Genomic DNA, 17,716 nt, shown 5'->3' with positions numbered 1-17,716 from the left:
ATCAAGTCTCACTATTTCAATATCACACAACTGAACACACATTCCATGCAAAATAAAATTGTAAGTATAATTGGTAATTTTGTGTCCTAAGAAAAAAATAGCTGTAATACAAACCTGCAATGTTAAGTTGTATCTATGAACAGAATTAAAAACTTGATGAAATTTTACCGATTTACAGATGTTCAACCAATTTTTTTAAATGTTAGTAATGGTAAAACTATTCGTTACAAAATTAAAATTAAGTTACTGCGCGACTAGTTTCAATTGCACATAACAGTGAAGTAACTAAATGATAACAGTTTCGTAACTATATCATTACTGCAAGAAACAAAAGATAAGCTACCCATGCGTTAAAAGAAAATAAAATCACAACAACATAACGTGTGTTTTGTCACCGTCTACGAGAATATGTTTAATTACTTGTTCAGATTAGCAGTAACCTAATTTTCATTCAAATATAAGGCATCTTACGGCATTAAAACAATAGGGAACGGTGAATTAGTTACGATCTTTAAAAAAACTGTCTCAACATTTTTACGTTAGGCCATAGTAACGACATCAAGCAGTTCCTTATTTAAAATTATACGAAATTTCTTTACCAGAATATCCTTTTTAGCACTTGTTTATTGATGTTTAACGACATTTACCCACGAAGCAGTATTTCTTATTCATAACACAACACTTGATAAATTCGAATGCTTTTGAAATTCTTATAGCATAGATTGTAATTTTATTTGTTGAGAAGTTTTGTGATGACTTAACACTTTTTTCTTAACGAAGAAGCATTCAATTAAATAAAATTAAAGCACACAGTGTCACATTTACTTCGACATTTTCTCCTGACTTGACTGAGAGTGAACTACTGAACTACTTGAACTAGTGAAGTGAAAGACTGAAAGAGTGACTGAGTGAGATTAGTGAATGTACCACATTGTAGCTTACCACAAGGATGCTCTGACAAGTTATTCGTATAGGGATGCAAGCAAATTTTATCCTTATGGTAAGAGACAATTTACTTAAGAAAGACACAATTGGCGAATGAAATGAACGTGACTTAATGACTGAACGAATATGATGAATGAAATAAAATATTTAATTACAGCATGTTTGAGTAGTTAAGTAAAACGTTCGTTAAGTTCTTTGACAATATTTTAAGACTAATTATTCAAAATGTTTGAAATTATACTTTGATTTACGTAAATTTTCAAACTGCATTTTTTTCTAAATACTTATAAAAACTTTCTAAATACTTATAAACGAATACTTAATAAATATTTGTATTTGTCATGTATTTTACCATAAAATCGGAATCACTATTTTTTTCGTGGCACTACGTTTTGAAAGCAAACATAGAGTGCGTTCCACTTCGCAAATTACAGTATTTTTTTAAATCCTATAACGTCATAACGTCAGTCTATTGTCATCAAGTGACATTTTTCTTGTAAATAAAAGAAAAGACGTCCACTCCGTCTACTTACTGTAATAGGTAATTGTGTTATTCGCTTTGCATCACTTTCATCAATATGTCAAATACGAAGCCAGTTGCTAATTTTATAAAAATACGAGTGCGATGATGAAAGAGCCTTTAAGACCATATGTAGTTTGCAAAGCCCTGATGTAGCAATACCTTATCTTGGAATTATTATTTGAAGTCTAAGAATAAACAATTTCAATATGGAAAACTTGGTTAAGTACCAATAATCTCTGTCTCTAACAAATCGGTCGAACCACCGATATTCCTTTTCAGTGACCGTTCACGTACGTTTTCTTATGCATTGTAGGGTCTGCCATATTGTAGGCTACATTGGAAGCTTAAACTTGTCATTTACACTTCGCGCCAATAAGCAGGGGGCTCCTGTGCTGCCCCCTACAGTTCATACAGTACATTCCCCATACCTACAACTACAAAAACTACGTTAGAAAACTTCTATCTTATCTTTTACTCTCAGTTCTCTTTCTTATCGTATAGAATGGAGATGAGAATCATATCAAAAAGAGAGTCCCTCCATGAAAAAATTTAAGGTCTTTTCAAACCAACCTACGCAAGTAAACGCGATAGGCCCACGATTAAATCAATCATTAAAGGCCTGCGCTGGCGGAGCGCAGCGCACATCATCGAAGAGGATTTCTACAATCCTACGCGTAACGCGCACAATGACGAGAGAAAATCCGCCGGCCGGGGCCGGCGGCCGGCGCACGGGTTAGCACTTCGGCGCATACCGGGGGATAAGGGTGATGCCGCGGCATGCCGGCGCCTCATGCCGCGGTATCGTCTAACACGCGCCTCGATGCCGTGGAGCGTGGAGTAAAAATCGTCCGTGATGCTACAAAGTTGGCCTCAATGCTATAACCGCGAAAATCGCAGTTCGCAAATTGCGGGCATCTTTCTCAGTTACTCTAATTACGCCTCACTTTCATTGGAGTAAAAGAGGAAGATCCCTACATTTTGCGGGATTCGGTTTTTGCGGTAGGCTCCCAGAGCATTCAAATTTATGCCTTGTAATTGAAATCGGAAAAATATACATTGATAAATTTAATGCGATGCTCTGCGCTGCGCTCCGCCGTACTGCGCAGGCCTTTATAGTCTGACAACACCAATTTGTGTAAATATAGTTGGTCAAGCAGATCTTGTCAGTAGAAAAAGGCGGCAAATTTAAAAAATGTATGCGCGAAGGATGTCGTCCCATAGGAAATTTGAATTTCGCGCCTTTTTCTACTGACAAGATTTGCTTGACCAACTATAAAAAGAAAAAGAAAACTATACTTATTCCATCCCCCATCCCTTTTTTTGGGTGGTGGACAGTATGACTATCTCTTATCTGACAGTCCCTGGCCTTTGTCGTTTGTCATGAATTAAAAATAAAATTAAACAATTGGAACGCACCATGAGGGGTCAAAGTTTCTTATCACAAAAATGCGATAATATGTGAACTATTCCGGTTTTGTTATAGCAGAAACCGACTTTGTGTAATTGTAATAAAGTTCAGGATTCATTTAAATGGGTTATATCTTTTAAGATAAATTTATGTAAATGTTTTTTGACTACTTACGGCCGATAAGTTACAAGTAATTTTACATTCAAATCAGCCAGTCGCTTGGCACATTGTTATTTTGCTGAATTAAATTACTTTTCTAAAGAATAATCATGCTTATTCTGAAAGGGACTAGTTTGATCAGCGTTAAAATATGTGCGCCACGAAAGGTTCGTGTTTACTTAAATATTTTGTGTGTCAGACGATCAGTCAGTCGTGCATGAGCAGCTCAGCTAACTGGTTAAGTTAGCGAACTTAAATTATTCAACCATTTAACGAAAGGTGGTTTCCGCTTTACATCACTTTAACCCTGTTCTTTTTTGTTACGTGTCTAATAAGAATCGTTTATTTTAACAGTTTCTGCAGGCCATGGCGGCGTACTCGTCGAAAGTGTCTCTAAATGAAGTGGTGATAGCTTCGGCAGTGAGGACTCCTATTGGGTCCTTCCGCGGCAGCTTGGCGAGCCTGTCGGCCTCCGAGCTGGGTGCCGTGGCCGTGAAGTCTGCGATCGAACGAGCCGGCATTCCCAAGGAGGAAGTCAAAGAGGTTAATTTATTTCACCTACTTTCGAATTTACAGTTAATTAAATCCCATACCTATTTACAGTTATATGACATAGTTGGATTTTTATGGGTGTGCTCTGTTATTAACCTGTTTTATCTAGGCATTTTATATTATCAGTCTTGATAACAGTATTAAGATTTGTTGAAATCATAAAAAAGTTATTCTAGGTAGGTTGTTGGGGTTTGGGGGCAAAATTCTTAGAATGTTTTTTCCTATATTTATAACACTAGCAAAGTTCTTAAATATTTCTTATATTTATAACTAAGATAATTAATTTGTCTTGTAAGTCATGGGCCGGTTCTGCTACTGTTTTTAAACAAGCATCCGGAGCACAGCCTTCTTTTCTTTCAAAAAAGCTCCCAGAAGATGTGGTTTCAGCACAAAATGTGAATCAATTTAAAAATAAATTAGACAAGCATACCTCTACATCTACCTGTCAATGATAACTCAATGATTACTGGATACAGGCAATATCAGTTGTCACAACTGCCTGCCTGCTTACTGAATAATAATAATAATAAAAATCCCAAAGGCGCAATATCATATCAGTGATTTTGAGGCTTTCTTGAGAGCCAAGGGGATTTGAAGAGTTAAGGTAAATTGGATTAGTATAGTGAATAAGGTGAGATTGAGCTTGGAAGCAAGAGCCAGATATCATAAAGCAGCAGGTCCCAGTTTCAAATCCTGGTAAGGCCATTTATTTGTGTGTTTCTCATGTGTATGATATTTGTTCCCGAGTTATGTATATATAAATATTTATAAAATAAAGCAATTTATTCCGAACAATATAAATTACAGTTGATTATTTTACAATTACAAATATTATAATATTTCTCTCAGTTCGGTGTGCCGTAAGGCATAGGCCTCCTCCAACTGTCTCCATTGGGCTCTGTCTGCAGCAACCCTCATCCAGTATGGCCCCCGAGTCAGACGAATGTCATCTTTCCATCTTGTAATTGGATGTGCTTGCTTTCTAGTACAGCCTCTAGGGTACCAAAGAGTAATCTGTTTGCTCCATTTGTCTATTGGGCAGCGTAGCATGTGGCCTGTCCATCCCCACTTTAGATGATCAATGCGAGCATGTATGTCAGTAATCTTTGTTTTCTTTCTTATTTCTGAGTTTCTAATCTTATCCAATAGTTTAATCCCTAACATACTACGCTCCATTGCCCTTTGACACCTTGCAAGTGTCTCGCGATGGTTTTCTGTAAGAGACCAGGTCTCACAGCCGTACGTTAGGCAAGGTAGAATGCAGATATTGAATGTTTTCTTTTTAATGTTGATGCTTAAATCTTTGCTCTTCATAATTTCTTTAAGTGACCCAATAATTTTTCCACCCGCTGGCTATTCTTTTATTTATTTCCTTAGACATCATATTCTCAACAGAGATGATTTGTCCCAAGTAAACATATTCGCTAACATATTCAAAACTGGTGCCATCCATTGTTATTTTTATTATTTATATTCTATCGACGATTTTGGTGTTAGTCATCATGATGACTAACATTTATATATGTCTATTTATACTATACCTTATCATCTAGTACCCACAACTGGAGTTGTGCCGTTCCCGGTAAAATTCCCCATTTTGTATGGGGAAATTTCTCGCTCGGTAACATTCCCCATGCAAAATGGGGAATGTTACCGGGAACGGCACAACTCTACCCACAACACAAGCCTTAATGAGCTAACTGCGGGACTAGTTTGGTTTGTGTAAGGTTTTTCCCTATAATATTTATTTTTAGGGTTTCATACCCTAAGGGTAAAAATGGGACCCTATTACTTAGACTCTACTGTCCGTCTGTCTAAAAAAAAAAAAAAAAATTTAAACTGTTTATTACATAAGAGGTTAGGTACAAACATTCGTCTTAACTCAGTTACAATCCAGACCAGGCGGTATCTCATGAACTGTGATAGCTAGACAGTTAAAATTTTAAGGTTAATTAAAAGGTCAGAAATTACGAAAAATTTATCCCTATCACTTTGAAATAAAGTTCAAAATCATTGTGGGTCTGGGTAATATTTTTCGACCTAAAAATGTGAAATGAACTATTTCTGTTCCAGGTATACATCGGTAATGTTTGCTCGGCCAACCTCGGACAGGCACCCGCTAGGCAAGCTGTCATCTTCGCCGGACTGCCAAAGAGCACAATCTGCACCACAGTCAACAAAGTATGCTCCTCCGGCATGAAATCTATCATGCTAGCGGCCCAAGGCCTCCAGACCGGAGCCCAGGATGTCATGGTCGCTGGAGGAATGGAGTCCATGTCAAATGTACCTTTCTACTTGAAGCGAGGAGAAACCTCATATGGTGGAATGCAGCTAGTAGACGGTATAGTCCATGACGGTCTTACTGATGTATACAACAAATTTCATATGGGCAACTGCGCAGAAAATACAGCCAAGAAAATGAACATTTCAAGGCAAGATCAAGATGACTACGCCATTTCAAGTTATAAGAGGAGTGCTGCCGCTTACGAAGCTAAAGCATTCGCTGATGAATTAGTCCCAGTCCCCGTACCACAGAAGAGAGGCGCAGCTCCTGTTATTTTCGCAGAAGATGAGGAATATAAAAAAGTTAACTTTGAGAAGTTTAACAAGTTAGCGACAGTTTTCCAGAGAGAAAACGGTACAGTTACCGCTGGTAACGCCTCTACCCTAAACGATGGTGCAGCAGCTCTAGTTTTGATGACCAGGGAGGCAGCGGAGAGATTAAAAGTGACACCAATCGCTCGTGTAGTTGGTTTCGCGGATGGTGAATGTGATCCTATCGACTTTCCTATCGCGCCTGCAGTTGCTATCCCTAAACTATTAGAGAAAACTGGTGTGAAGAAGGACGATGTAGCACTGTGGGAGATTAATGAAGCTTTCAGTGTAGTTGCTGTTGCGAATAAGAAGATACTTGATATTGATGCTTCTAAAATTAATGTTCATGGAGGAGCAGTGAGTCTCGGCCACCCTATTGGCATGTCTGGAGCTCGTCTTGTGGTTCACTTGTGCCACGCTCTTAAAAAGGGAGAAAAGGGCGTGGCCGCCATTTGCAATGGAGGAGGCGGTGCGTCGTCTGTTATGATCGAAAAATTGTAAGTTTCCGTAAACCGTGTATTTGTTTTAATTTTATCTAGTATTGATATTGTATTCTCTTGTGCCTTTTACAAATAAGACTGCAAGGCATTGGCTTGCAGGGTTGTATTTTATATAAAAGTTAGCTTTAAGACAAAATTGTTTTGATCAAATATGTTTTCAATTGTGTAAATATGAATCAATCGTTATATAGTAATTTATTATATTTTTATCATAAAGGACGTTATTAAATCATTTATTTGCTGTTTATTAATTAAATGTTTGATTCCGTTCTTGAGACTTTGTAATTTGTTTGCAGATCTCAAGATACAAGGCCTCCCGTTATAACCTTTTATACGAAAGACCCGTGTCAGTTATGTGACATAGTTATGGAAGAATTAGAACCTTATAGGAACAGAATAGTTATAGAAAAGGTTGACATAACACAGCAAGGCAATGTAAGATGGTTGAGGTTATATAGACATGATATTCCTGTCTTGTTCCTAAATGGGCATTTTCTGTGTATGCACCGTTTGAACAAACCCTTACTTGAGACAAGACTGCAAATTATTGAAGGAGAATTAGCTAAGGCTAAGAAGTAAACCTTGATATTGTTTCAATGAAAAACAGTATTTTAGTAGATTTAAGTGTAGCAACAATCTGGTCATGAAAAAAATATTTGTTTCCTTTTTAATTTATCACCAAATTATCCTATAATGCCTCACTGTATAAAACATTGCTAGAGAAATTTGAATCTTGTTGAAAAGTGATTAGGTTGAATTTCTTTTGCATGCAAGAAACTGCTATTAGAGTCTTAGGTATTCAGTAATGGCGTTATTCGTAAACGTTTATCAAATCTAACAAACCGTTAATAATTGTTTGTGCCTATCCGTCATTTGACATTTCTGTTTGTTAGATAGAGACAAAATTTAACAGAGAGGCTTGTAAGAGGTTGCTAAGTTTTATGAAAAAAGGGGGAAAATCTATACCTAAATACTTCGAGCCACACCGGCTTCCGACACGTCGGAAGGAAGGAGCCCAAGCATATCTTACCGTACAAATCATTCTGCTATTATTTGCGGGGGGAAACGTGCACACAGGCGCACTTTTCACTCGCTACCAAAGATAGATATAACTCCGTAATAGATGGATGGAGTTGGATGGATGGATGGATGGATCTTAGGAAGAAACGTGCCTCGAAAATCAAGAAAATTTGATTCTCGTTCAGAGGGCGCTACTAGCTTTGGCTTACTGTCGTATAGATGGCGTTGACGGTTTCGTTTGTTATTTAACAATTTTAACGCATATCAGTGAAAGAACATGGGTCAAAATCATAGAAATAATTAATGCAAATAAAAAAAACATTTATCCATATTTAAGTACATTTTATCGTATTTTTATAAATATTTATTTTTAGTTTTAAAGTGTGTCGACAGATGGCAGTGAATTTACTGGGGTTACAAAATTTACTATGACAGTACCGCTCTAGTATAAGTTACTCTATGCTCGCTACACACAAAATTCAATCTGTAATGACGACACCAATACATAGAAAATGACACACGTCAAAGACAAATCTTGCACACCTCGATCTCTTTTGTGTACGGACGAGTCATAACTGAGTATTATATTCTTTGGTCATAACACGCACCGCCATAGGTACAATTTGTACCTATGCTTCGGCAGAGGGGAAATAGTACGAATGTCGTCTCCCTTCCCGCTGATGCTCGATGCCTAAATAAGTTCATAAAAGGGTCATTCATCAAAAATCTCATTCCCCTTGCTGTATGTACTTATTCGCAAATTCCAAGGAGATACCGCTTTATTAGCATCTCATTTCTGGTGACTGTAACCCGTGCCAAATTCCATCAACAGCCTGACCTGAAGCGGAATCTCCTGGGAATTTGCGAATAGGTACCTATAGCCATGCAGGGGAATGAGTATGCTGAGGAATGACCCAAAACCGATGGATGGCTAAAAATTTTATGAATCTTGGCAATCACGTATGCGTTCATCACTCACTGCCGAAGATTTTCCACGAGACTGCAGTACCCATTCCCCCTAAGGCCCAGCCATACAAGGAAAAAATTCAAAATTTCTCGTTAAGTTACCTGCCCTCAAATAAAATAAAACAACATTTTTTCTAATTGTCATACAATGAAGAATCACCTGAATAAATCAAAACTAAACAGCACTGGCAAGCGCGCAAAACATTATCTAAATTCAAAATCAAAATTCGGGTCAGATTTTATTAGATATCGTAGCATCCATTCTTTACTGATGGATATTTGAATATTTTCCAATACAGCATACATGCATACAACCGATTATATCTCAACGTTCTTAATGAAATATGCATGATGCTATGACGGTGTGCATAGTATACAGGAAATTCTTTGTTATTAAATGAAAATGAAAATATGTCGGTTGCGTCAACGTCTTTTCTCTCATTTATAGGGTTCCGTACCCAAAGGGTAATTTTTTTTCAAATCAATCTAAGAAAACAGACAGATGACACTACAGTATTACAATACTCTACGGTAGTACTATTAGTTATTCTGTGGTATTGACACTTTTTAATTTCTACAATTTCTTGTCGGACTATATGAGAGGGAACTAAAAGACTGGCACAAGAAAGAAATGATTGGCGATTACTCCGCCGACAAGAGCAGAGCTCTTAAGTTATGATGATGATGATGAATCGGTTACAAGAAGGGAATTTTTAATTTGCCAATGATGGCTACCGCGTTTAATTTCGCCGCTAGGGGCGCTAGTGTAGATGGAGGTCTTTCAAAATGTCAAATGCATAGAAGTTTTGGAGTTTCAAGCTTTTTTATCGGAAATTTTCACTCCTTATTCATAATTGTGGTAAATCTTTGTCCATCTTTGATTAATAAACAATAGGTATACTCGTATAGCTCAATAAATGTTAGTGGTTTAAAAAAAGGGCCAATTAAACAGGTTGAAAAAAAAGGCACATTGAGACGTTAAAATACCTTTGTGTATATTAGAACGTATTGATTTTATAAAAATAAGCATATGAAGAATTTTGAGATCTGTTTTTCTGGACCTACATCTACAGTGGCGCCAACTGGTGAGCACAAAAACGGTAGCCCTCATCCGGATCCAAATATCCGGTGAAATCAAGAAGGAAAAAAAAACCGGCCAAGTGCGAGTCGGACTCACACACGAAGGGTTCCGTACCATTAACTATAAAAACGGTCACGCATCCATCAAGTACTGACCCCGCCCGACGTTACTTAACTTCGTTCAAAAATCACGTTTGTTGTATGGGAGCCCCACTTAAATCTCTATTTTAGTATTTGTTGTTATAGCGGCAACCGAAATACATCAGCTGTGAAAATTTCAGCTGTCTAGCTATCACAGATCAAGAGATACAGCCTGGTGACAGACGGACAGCGGAGTCTTAGTAATAGGGTCCCGTTTTTACCCTTTGGGTACGGAACCCTAAAAAATAATTATTTTAAAAATAAAACAATGCTGTTATTTTATAAAACCTGTACAATTTATTTAATTGATACAGGAAAAGGGAGGTAATTTGAAAAGGAAATTACAGGTAGTAAAATACATTCTGAGTATTTACAAAATGTCTCCTATCTAGGTACTATTTCTATCGTTCAGATATTTGTATTTATATATGGAACAATTAGTTTGAAAAATGCATTAAGGTTCAAAATGTAACAGATTTACAACCAAAAACCTTAAGAACATGACCGTTACAAAATTAACACAAATAGAGAACATATCAGAGTGGTCAAGGTGTTCCTAAAATAACTAACTAAACAGAGCCTCTATTATCAAGACATTAAAGTGCATGTTCACATATTTTTGAGAACCTTGGCCGCTCCGATATATCTGATGGTGACTGTACAAGGTCCATACCTACATAGTTAAGACACATTGTCGCTTGTTAATAAGGTTGATTTTCAATTGAATCTATATGGAAATAGCGCCTTATTGACAACCGACAATAAGTACCCTTTTGATTGAGAATGGCACAGTTAAAGACAATAACATAAATAAAATACTGAATAATAAAAACCAACATTGGAAGAAGTGGAGGCACTCAGATATTGATATTTAAAAGCTCAAAAATATCTAAAAAACCTCTATTGTATTAAATTGTAAAACGGGACTTAATCGCGTATTTAAGATTTACCTCCGACGTTTCGAGGACGGCGTTGTTCCCGTGGTCTCGAACCAAACGGAGTAAACTCAAACTCAAACATATTTATTGCTCATAGTATTACAAATTAAGAGAATACAGACCCCTGTAAGGGCACAGCAATTTATTTTATACACACTTATACAATTAATTTTATTAATTATATTGCAAAAAAAAACTACGAGTAACATTCTACTTTTTCGCATAGTATCATCGAAAAACTCCTGCAGAGAGTAATAACTTTTATCTAATAAGTATTTATTTAAGGTGGTTTCAAATGATTTGGGATTTTCTATGGATTTTATTGCTTGTGGAATTTTGTTATATATTTTAATGCACATCATGTGAGGTCCTGAGTGATATAATGTTAGGTTGGATGTGGGTATCGCGAGTAGCCATTAACAGGCGTTCCCCTCTGTCGAAAATAGTTGCGGCCAACGGTCATACACAATGTATGGACTGACATTTATCTGACATGGCTATTTTTACGTTACGTATACATTTGACGTTCTCGTCCCTCGCAAAAATCGGCAGACTTTTTTGTGCAGAAAATTACAGACGTGGCGTCTCCGTTTGGTTATATCCTCCTAGGGACGAGGGTTTTAAGATCTCATCCATATAGAATCCAGTCATTAGAAATGTAAGCGGAAACGAATATCGACAGTCGATAAATCTAATATCGTTAGTGTTGTGTGTCGACAGAGTAACATCCCTAGTGCGCAAAAACCAAGCGCGGGTAGTTCGAAAAACTCGCGCGGCTAGATGATGTTGATGTCAACTCTAGCCAGTCTTCTCCGAGACCACGGGGACAACGGACCACGCCGTCCTCGAAACGTCGGAGGTAAATCTTAAAACTTAAATACGCAATTAAGTTTTACAATTTAATAATGTGTAGAAATCGTGAAAGTAAACACTTTAAACCTCTACTTTGGCGAAGTTATGTAAAGATATTTTTGAGCTTTTCATATACACTTTGTGGCAATTATGGCTGCCTACAAACACACAATATAAATACTAAAACCATGTAACATTAGTTGGCATAGAAACGAGACAAATGCAAAACATAAAACATGGCCGATTAAACAACTCTCTCTAAAATTGGTTAAATATCATAATTAATCTTAAGTATCTTCAATGCATTTCTAGAATTTTTAGGTCCATGTCAACTATTAATACCATTTGTTAAACTTAAGACCAATCAACGAAGCTGCAGAATTCTATTACATATATTACAAGTTGTATTGCCAGCGCGAACTACGCGCTACGAGCGTAGCCGATAACATGGAAAAAACAGTATGTAGCGAAAACCGCCTACGAACAGAGAACCCGTAGCGGGTTTACATGCTTGCCGAGACTTGGAAAGCCTAAGGGACGCAGTTATGCGTTAGAGGGAGCAAGCGATACTGCTATCTCACTCCACCGCATAGCTGCGTCCCTTAAGGCTTGCCAAGTCTCGGCAAGCATGTGAACGTAGCCTTTAAGTACGATAAGAAGGCAAATGCGTGGCGCGAGGACAAATTCGCCGCTTGGGCGCTAGGGGCGCTAGTGGATTATCTATCTAAGCGGATTATCTAGTGTGCCATAGGCTCTTCTGTAAGGTCTGATTGAATTGTAAGTGTCATTTTCAAGAATGACACGCGAACTTGTAAGGGGCTAAATGTCAACTGACAAACATATTTACTTGGAAAATGTAATTATATAAAACATTACATAAAACAGGTAAGTTATGGAGTGTAGAAGTAAATGCACCGATTTGAACGGGTCTCTATTGTTTCCTGTAAAGTTATAAGTCATAATGTATTGTTTGTCCACATTTTCGTTAGTCATAATTTGGTTTTTCTCAGAAACGCGTAACTTTTCAGGATTGCCATAAAACAAACATAACCTAACCTATCTATAGGACAACCTGAGGAAAATCCTGAAAAGTTAACGGTTTCAGAATTATGACTAATGACATAGAGTAACTTATACTAGAGCGGTACTGTCATAGTAAATTTTGTAACCCCAGTAAATTCACTGCCATCTGTCGACACACTTTAAAACTAAAAATAAATATTTATAAAAATACGATAAAATGTATTTAAATATGGATAAATAATTTTTTTATTTGCATTAATTAATTTTATATGATTTTGACCGATGTTCTTTCACTGGTATGCGTTAAAATTATAAATAACAAACAAAACAGTCAACGCCCTCTATACGAGTGTAGGCCAAAACTAGTGGCGCCATCTGATCGAGAATCAAATTTTCGTGATTTTCGAGGCACGTTTTTTCCTTAGACTGTATCCATCTATTATGGAGTTATATCTATCTTTGCTAATGATAATATGACAATCATTACATTATGACTTTCAATTATTATGTCAAACAAAGGGACTCCATGCAGTTAGTCTGGTCCAACTCTAAAATGCCAGTCTTCGTTGATTAGGGTAGATTGTACTAGTCATAATTATTACTAAACTAAAAATGATAGAAGAGGATAAACAGTAAAGTTCAAGAATTAAAAAGGAGTGTTTTTCTTAGAGTTAGAATATGAGAAGATTATTAAATACTAACAATATAATAATGAAGCAAAAACTGCAACAGGATAGAGCTAGGTTTACCTAAAATATGTAAACTGAAGAGTTTACGTTAGCAATAGCTTAGTAGTAAAAATCACAATTATACTAACTAGGAATAAGTACCAAAAAGGTCCTCTTTTCATAAAAATTGCAAGTGGGTCATTGTTAATAAAATCCGTCGTCCCTACTTTTTTATTCGCGCTTTGTAAATATTAACCTAATTTCTTTTACAACTGCGAGTTATTTCGTTCATTACAGGAGTAAAAGCCATTTTTTTAATTCCATTTCGTTACTTTCACCACATATACTCGTATGAAGTAACGTGATGGAAATATGAAAAATACGAAAAAATTTGGACATTTTTCACTCCTCGCTCAAGATTCGAAATAATAAAAAAATATTTAAAAATCCTAACTAACGTTGGAGATACGGATTTTAAAAAACATGTCGTCACTGCAAGCTTTGTGATGAAGGAATTACACGTAGAGATAGATATAATATATAATATAATACATTTAATAAATGGAGTGCCAACAATTCGAAGATTATCTAGTTAAAATCAAATAAACAGAGCATTTAAAAATAAAAATTCAGTAAAAATTTTAGAATTTTGTCACAGTAATTATAATAATAACTTATTTATTAGAGTCAGAGTAGTCAGACCAAGCAAACTGTGCAGCGATTTTGACAGCACAGACTGTGCAAGTGTTATTTTAAACGTCAAACTTCTATAAAATTATGACGTTTAAAATAACACTCGCACAGTGCACAGTGTGCTGTACAAATCGCTGCCTAAGTTAGCTTGGTCTGACTATTTTAATGTGCACTAAAATTATCAACAACTTTGACAGTCCCACTCATTCATGTATAAATCATGTAATTGTATTGTAATTGTATAACGAATCGTAAAACGAAGTGACGAAGAAAATCTATTTTATCATGACTAAAATTGATTGGAAATAGTTTTACAAATAACAGAATGAATCTGGTTCTACAAAAACATACACACCAGGTCTACTATTGCTTACCTCAGGTCTTCTTTTGAACAGTAAGAAGACACATTGAGCAATCATTTTAGACCTAATACCAACTAAAGGTCTACTATTGCCCGCTTTGGAGAACAACCAATCACAACCGCGCCTCTAAACGTACAAAGTTCGTTCTGAACATAAGATTTTTGCATTCCTAACGCAATAAACATCAATATTATTATATATTAAAACAACAGACAGGCTAGCATAACTGACAGAATTGGGTTGGCCAGTCGAAGTATTTAACAGATGGCGCCAGCATAGGTTTTACCTGTCAATCCTACGAAGTGTCAAATACTTGTTCTTTTTTTTCTAATTTTATGCCCTTTATGTTAAATCCCATAAAACAAAACTAGAGGCAGGTAAAACCTATGCTGGCGCGATCTATGAAAACCTTTGATAATTGCCAACGCCATTATCCTGTCATAATACTTATACACTTTATATTTATGCGTTACTATTCGGTCGATAAATAAAAATAATAATAAAGAAAATGGAAGAGAAACTGATATCGTAGTCATTTGTATAAAAAAATGTTACAAACTCTTATATTAATTTAATGACTCGACACAAAGATGACTTCGGTAGCAATAAAAAAATTCGCGTGACTTAAAACCCCATTTTTAGCTATCCCAAATCTCATGTTATATCTACTCAGGTTCAAAAAACGTCCGATTATAATATAAAAATCTCATACTTTAAAAAAAGATGTTATAATGTTCATTTTCGTATTTTTTTCGTTACCGTCATACAAGATTATACAGAAAGGGTAACGGAATGGAAAAAATATGAGACACTTTTTCTCCTTTTGGATTACAACTCGTGATTCTGAGTAGAAATATCATGATTTGCAAATTTTTGTATAAAAGGAAAAATTTAAAAATTCACCGCCTTCGGCAAGACTCGAACTTGCGACCTTTAGGCCGCTCGTATACGTCCGTTGTATTCACCGGATAATTGTCCGGTTTAGGCGACGATGTCTTAATTGTTTTGTTGGGTGTAGGTGTCGGTAGTCACATACAAAACTGGACGTAGACGCGTAACACGGTCCGTTGTCCGGCGAAAACACGTCTACAAGCTGCCTTACGCAGTACTACGTAGGCGAACAACACGCGAACCCGAATCGAAGCGATGCGGCGCGGGGTGAAACAATCCTTTGATACCTATAGAAGTGTCCTACGTGGGCGATCTCGTTGCGAACGCGAACGCCGTGGGCCCGCCGCGCCGCTTCGCGAGTTGTTCGCTTACGTAAGACGCTGCGTTACGGCTCGGCCACGACATTGCGCGACTAGCGCCGGCGGCGGCGGCGGCAACCATAGGTGGGAACGAAAGATCCGATCGCCGCGTTTCGCTCCAACCTATGGTTGCCGCCGCCGCCGCCGCTAGTCGCGCAATGTCGTGGCCGAGCTGTTAGGAACACCGGGGGAGGCGGCGAATTTTTCAGTTTTTTCTTTAATATGAAAAATAGTAATATCGCTTTGCTTGATAAAAAACTTTGCTAATTATTAACAGATTACCATGAATAGCTAGCCGAGAAAGGATATAGGACTTATCGGAGCAATAAGCACCCTGTACAAGTATAATTTAGGCCATAAACAGTAGAATTAAAGCGACTAAAGTTGTCAGTTTGACTAGAGGTCAGAGAGTTATGTTAGCATGAAGTGAAAGAGTAGTATGGCTTTTCCGTTAAAGTTAGGACGCTAAGCGTCAAGCATAAGTTCCTATCTAATAGGGTTGTTGACACGTTGAATTATAACTAAATCTTGTTAAATAGATAGAAAATTAGCAATGTATAACAAGTAATAACAACACATTGGAAACCTAAAAGATATAGTTGGTCAAGCAAATCTTGTCAGTAAATAAGAACAAAGAAAACTATACTCATCCTTTTCTTTTGGGTGCTAGTACTAGTGTAAGACAAAGATAGTATGATTCTCTCTGTCTATGTTTGAAATGAGACAGTCCCTTGGCAAACTATATATGGGAATATTGGGAATATTAAAAAAAACGGCCAAGTGCGAGTCGGACTCGCGCACCGAGGGTTCCGTAATTTTTAGTATTTGTTGTTATAGCGGCAACAGAAATACATAATCTGTGAAAATTTTCAACTATTACGGTTCATGAGATACAGCGTCAGCGGAGTACCTTCCTTCCTTTTCCTTTCTTTTTTTTCCTTTGGGTACGGAACCTTAAAAATACCCGTTTCAAAAAAAAAATTCTAACTTTCAAACAGGAAAAAAATTATGGTACCATTCGATTCCTTACATTTTATTTAAAAAAAATTGTATAGCAACAATATACATAAACGCAATATTTCACCAACAAAATCGCAATTTCCTTGTGCAAGTGCGGGTGCCAGACTTTGATCATCATTTGTGACTTGTATTGCTTTAAGACAATGGGTCCCATACGGACATTTGATCCTAAAAACAAACCTGATCGACTGATACTAGTAATAAAAAAAAATCAAATACCCTATTATGCGTGTGCGATAGAGATAGGAACAGGCGGGTCTATGTACGAAATTATTCTCGCTTAGCGTCCTTACTTTACATAAATTAGATGGGCTTCTCAAAGCACTCCAGCAGATCAAATAAATCAAATCAAACTAGGAGCCATTCCTAGAACGATATAAGACACAATATAAGCTCACGAGTTATGTTACCATGACACCACACTTATATTAATAGTTCGAGAAATAGGCCCCTACGGGCTTAGGGTAAAAAAAAAATATATTTTTTAAACGAATTTTGTCTAACATGAAAGCGTATGAGAGACCCCACACTAGCGTAGCACACAATAGCGTCGGCTAATCAGCGCTATGGAAAATGGCGTCGCTGCGCAGTTGCGCCAACGTAGCGTCGAGCAGCAGCCATAGCGTTGACTGGACGCCGCCGCTCGGGAGACGCAAGTGTGCGGTGGCCCTATAACTCTATGGCCTCTAGTCAAGACTTAATGGCGCTAAATATACTTAGAATATCGCTAATCCTAACACAATAGTATTACCTACTTTGATTTCGCACAGCCCATTGGGGGACGCCAATCCAATTCGAAATCAGTTTTACAATCTTCAGTCAAGTCACATGGTCAATAATATTGCGCAATGATAATGGTTATCTAACTCATTTTGTAAAAACTGTGATAATAATATAATATATCCATAAAGTAAGGACGCTAAGCACAAATAATTTCATACATCGACCCGCCATTTCCTATTCCGATCGCCCGCGCGTATGGTCTTTCAATTTCAAGCGGGCCCCGAACGGCTTATCCTTA

At 36.9% G+C, this 17,716-nt stretch overlaps 1 protein-coding gene across 3 annotated transcripts; it reads left to right on the top strand.

The window, feature by feature from the left end:
* The first annotated feature begins 2,900 nt into the window (after window positions 1-2,900).
* On the top strand, window positions 2,901-7,276 carry LOC134744601 (acetyl-CoA acetyltransferase, mitochondrial). 3 transcript variants are annotated; one of them, XM_063678463.1, is made up of 4 exons: window positions 2,901-3,202; window positions 3,390-3,578; window positions 5,661-6,679; window positions 6,979-7,276. In XM_063678463.1, the coding sequence occupies exons 1-4, from the start codon at window positions 3,146-3,148 to the stop codon at window positions 7,259-7,261; spliced, it is 1,548 nt and encodes a 515-aa protein (XP_063534533.1). In that variant the 5' UTR covers window positions 2,901-3,145; the 3' UTR covers window positions 7,262-7,276. The 3 variants fall into 3 exon arrangements, with proteins under 3 accessions (XP_063534533.1, XP_063534535.1, XP_063534534.1); XM_063678464.1 differs by having other exon boundaries at window positions 3,186-3,314; XM_063678465.1 differs by lacking the exon at window positions 6,979-7,276 and having other exon boundaries at window positions 2,907-3,202; window positions 5,661-6,957.
* Window positions 7,277-17,716: the final 10,440 nt, after the last annotated feature.

The sequence above is a fragment of the Cydia strobilella genome, chromosome 10 (assembly GCF_947568885.1).
Source record: "Cydia strobilella chromosome 10, ilCydStro3.1, whole genome shotgun sequence".
NCBI classification, from domain to species: Eukaryota; Metazoa; Arthropoda; class Insecta; order Lepidoptera; family Tortricidae; genus Cydia; species Cydia strobilella.
Note: the sequence above shows the minus strand (reverse complement) of the source record. Positions and strands in the feature narration are given on the sequence as shown.